This window comes from Callithrix jacchus, chromosome 15, assembly GCF_049354715.1.
Source record: "Callithrix jacchus isolate 240 chromosome 15, calJac240_pri, whole genome shotgun sequence".
Classification (NCBI taxonomy): domain Eukaryota; kingdom Metazoa; phylum Chordata; class Mammalia; order Primates; family Cebidae; genus Callithrix; species Callithrix jacchus.
This window is the reverse complement of record NC_133516.1, coordinates 30180672-30184216: the sequence shown is the minus strand read 5'-3', so window position 1 is coordinate 30184216 and position 3545 is coordinate 30180672. Positions and strand designations below refer to the sequence as shown.

The 3545-nt window shown below is 43.7% G+C and overlaps 1 protein-coding gene across 1 annotated transcript; it reads right to left on the bottom strand.

Moving 5' to 3' along the window:
* Positions 1 to 2306: 2306 nt before the first annotated feature.
* LOC108588324 (nuclear pore complex-interacting protein family member A5-like) lies at positions 2307 to 2811 on the bottom strand. The gene is made up of 2 exons (XM_035275218.2): positions 2712 to 2811; positions 2307 to 2547 (listed from the first exon to the last, which is right to left on the bottom strand). Exons 1-2 carry the CDS (start codon positions 2809 to 2811, stop codon positions 2405 to 2407), a joined length of 243 nt encoding a protein of 80 aa, XP_035131109.1. The 3' UTR covers positions 2307 to 2404.
* Between the last annotated feature and the right edge of the window lie 734 nt (positions 2812 to 3545).

The window sequence follows — 3545 nt, the reverse complement described above, 5'->3', positions numbered from 1 at the left end:
GCTAATTTTGTATTTTTAGTAGAGATGGGGGTTTCTCCATGTTGGCCAGGCTTGTCTCAAATTCCTGACCTCAGGTGATCCGCCCACCTCAGCCTCCCAAAGTGCTGGGATTATAGGTGTGAGCCACCAAGTGTCTTGAATCATTTTCTTATGGTTTAGAATCACATTTATCATATAAAGCACCATTTTCAGTATGATTTTAAATAATCTGCCATGTTCCTGTTACCCTCACAACTATATCCTTACATAATCTATCTACAATCTATCTGTACGAAGAAAATGTATTTCACATAGTTGTAAAAGTACACTATGATCAAAACTGTTGCTATGATGATTCCTCCTCTTTTACTTAATGCTTGCTGGGTTCTGACAATTCCTTACTCATTATCAGCGTGTCCCTAATTCATCCTTTACTGGGCATCTTTTGTCAGTCATAAAGCTCTATTCTCCTTGTGTTAATATCCTTGCCATCTTTCACAGTGCAAAAACAGCTGGGCTTATAAACAGGCACAGTCCTTTTGAAGGATGTGGTCAATCCTACAACAACATGCTTTCCTAAGGATGATGACAATTGACATCACCCCTGGAACGGCTGGTATGAACCGAGTTTCCACAGTCTGGCCAGCATTGGGATCAGGAGATGTTTCGCTACTTCACATGTTTTGGTCACTGGTAAATTTTTTTTTTTTTGAGACGGAGTTTTGCTCTTGTTACCCAGGCTGGAGTGCAATGGTGTGATCTTGGCTCACCGCAACCTCCGCCTCCTGGGTTCAAGCAATTCTCCTGCCTCAGCCTCCCGAGTAGCTGGGACTACAGGTGCATGCCACCATGCGCAGCTAATTTTTGTATTTTTAGTAGAGACGGGGTTTCACCATGTTGACCAGGATGGTCTCGATCTGTTGACCTTGTGATCCACCCACCTCGGCCTCCCTAAGTGCTGGGGTTATAGGTGTGAGCCACCGCACCCAGCCAGTCACTGGTAAATCTTAAGGTACTTTGTTTTCTCTTTTGTGAATTCGCTCTCTCTCTCTCTCTCTCTCTCTCTCTCTCTCTCTCTCTCTCTAGATACCTCTTCTGACCATTTGTTTCTATTTATGTGTTAACTGGGTCTAAATATTGTACAAAGGTTAAAAACAAAACACTTCAACAGGGGTTTCCCAAGAGGCTGGTGTTCAGTTTCTGAACTTACTTGTAGGTGTGTCTTTTTTCCATAAACAATTTTATGTTTTCCTCTGCCTCTGACAGCTGCCTCTCCTTTTCTGCTTCCTCACCTTCTTTCATTCTCAGCTTCCTGAAATGAAATGGGAGAGAAATGCATCCACATGAACCACTAGCCCAGGCTGAGATTCTTTCTTCCCTTCCAGCATCTGAAGGCCATGATTCAAAGGTCCCCAGACAACCTTCCCAAGAATGAATCAACTGGAGGGAGAACTGATGCCTCCCATTGAGAGACAAAGAAAAACTACTCTGGCCTGCTGGCAAGTCACCTGTCATTTCCAGCTCATCTTTGTAGCTCTGTAGTGCCAACGAAGGTGACCCCTACTGAAGTTCGCTGGTTTTGGTTGGGACCCAGAAGAATCACACACCAGGAATAGAGGTAAACAAGAAATACCCTGGCCTTTGTAGGGACAGAGTCTGCACTGATAACCTTGATTGCCGACTGTATGGTGGACATCCAGGTGTGCTAGGACCCCTGACCATCTCCCAGAAGTAGTTTCCCATCTTTTCTGCAGCAGGATAACATGGTAGTAGGCCTCAATTAATTGCTAAATTTTTTTTTTTTTAGATGGAGTCTTGCTCCATTGCCCAGGCTGGAGTGCAGTGGCACCATCTTGGCTCACTGCAACCTGTGCCTCTAGGGTTTAAGCAATTCTCCTGTCTCAGCCTCCCGAGTAGCTAGGACTGCAGGCAACCGCCACCACACCCGGCTAATTTTTGTATTTTTAGTAGAGATGGGGCTTCATCTTGTTGGTCAGCCTGGTCTCAAATTCCTGACCTCAGGTTATCCACCCACCTTAGCCTCCCGAAGTGTTGGGATTACAGGTGTGAGCCACTGTGCCTGGCCCATTGCTAAATATTTTTTAATCAGTGTCTCACATTTAATAAAAAAGAACTAGGCAAATGGCAGGAAAATAATTTGACCAAAACTTAAAAGACTGGAAATGACCAAGCATTGAATTTAACCATGCCTGTACCAGTACCACCTCTTTCCTGCAAAAAATTACAAGGAAGAATGTGGGAAGGGGAAAAATACGCAGATTAACTAATCAAGAGGAAGGACAAACTCAATTTTGTGCTCACTTAATTTGCCACAAATATTGCAGAAAATATTCTCAAGGACATTACGGTTGTCTCCTTTGGTTGGTACATGGTTCATACAGCAGTATTTGTGTCAGTGACCATCTTACTCTTCCTCAGTAGTCTTTCTTTGTCCACAGATTTCGTAATGACTGTCGACCTTCGTCGTCACCTTCTGGACTTCAGGATGCACTTTGGCTTCCGTAGATCTCCATGAAATAAAGAGGTCTTCCAGGTCAATTTTAGTTCCTGGAAAGGACATAACCCTTTTCTTTGTGGGCGTCCAAGTCGACCTGAGCCCTTGGTTAGAGTGGGGAGAGTAAAAGGTGAGAAAAATAAGGGCAAGAAGAAGTTCTTTTTTTCTCTAGGGCATACTTTCTTCCATGCTATAGGGACTCCAACAAATAGCATACTTGCTTGGCTACAGCTGCTGGACCTCCAAGCTTTTAGCTGTGAATCCATGAATCCATCATTTACATTTCGTGACTTTAAGACAGACTTGAGGAAAGACATCTAGGAAATAATAATTGAACAATGATGTGAATATACTTCACACAACTGAACTGTATACTTCAACATGGTTAAGGTGGTAATTGTCATGTTATACATATTTTACCACAGGTTACAATGTTTCACAACTTGAAAAGGAAAAGGAAGTAATTACCTTGAGTTTTCAGCTAGGATTCCCAACGTTTCACCCCCTACTCATTCCTGATCTGCAGCAGAGGATCTTCTTTCTGTCCCTGCTCTTCTCAGAGTCCACTTTCCCTTCCCTGATACCAGCTTTACTGAGGCTTGTTTGAACCTAAAGCAAAACATTCTCACTAATGACTGAAGTCCAACAAATAATTCCATATAGACATTATATGATTTTAATCTTTTAAGGCATAAAATATTTGTTCTTGAGCGCAGTGGCTCAAGCCTGTAATCCCAGAACTTTGGGAGGCTGAGGCGGGTGGATCACGAGGTCAAGAGATCAAGACCATCCTGGTCAACACGGTGAAACCCCATCTCTACTAAAAATACAAAAAAATTAGCTGGGCATGCCCTGGTCAACATGGTGAAACCCCGTCTCTACTAAAAATACAAAAAAATTAGCTGGGCGTGGTGGCACGTGCCTGTAATCCCAGCTACTCAGGAGGCTGAGGCAGAATTGCCTGAACCCAGGAGGCGGAGGTTGCGGTGAGCCGAGATTGCGCCATTGCACTCCAGCCTGGGTAACAAGAGCAAAACGCCGTCTCAAAAAA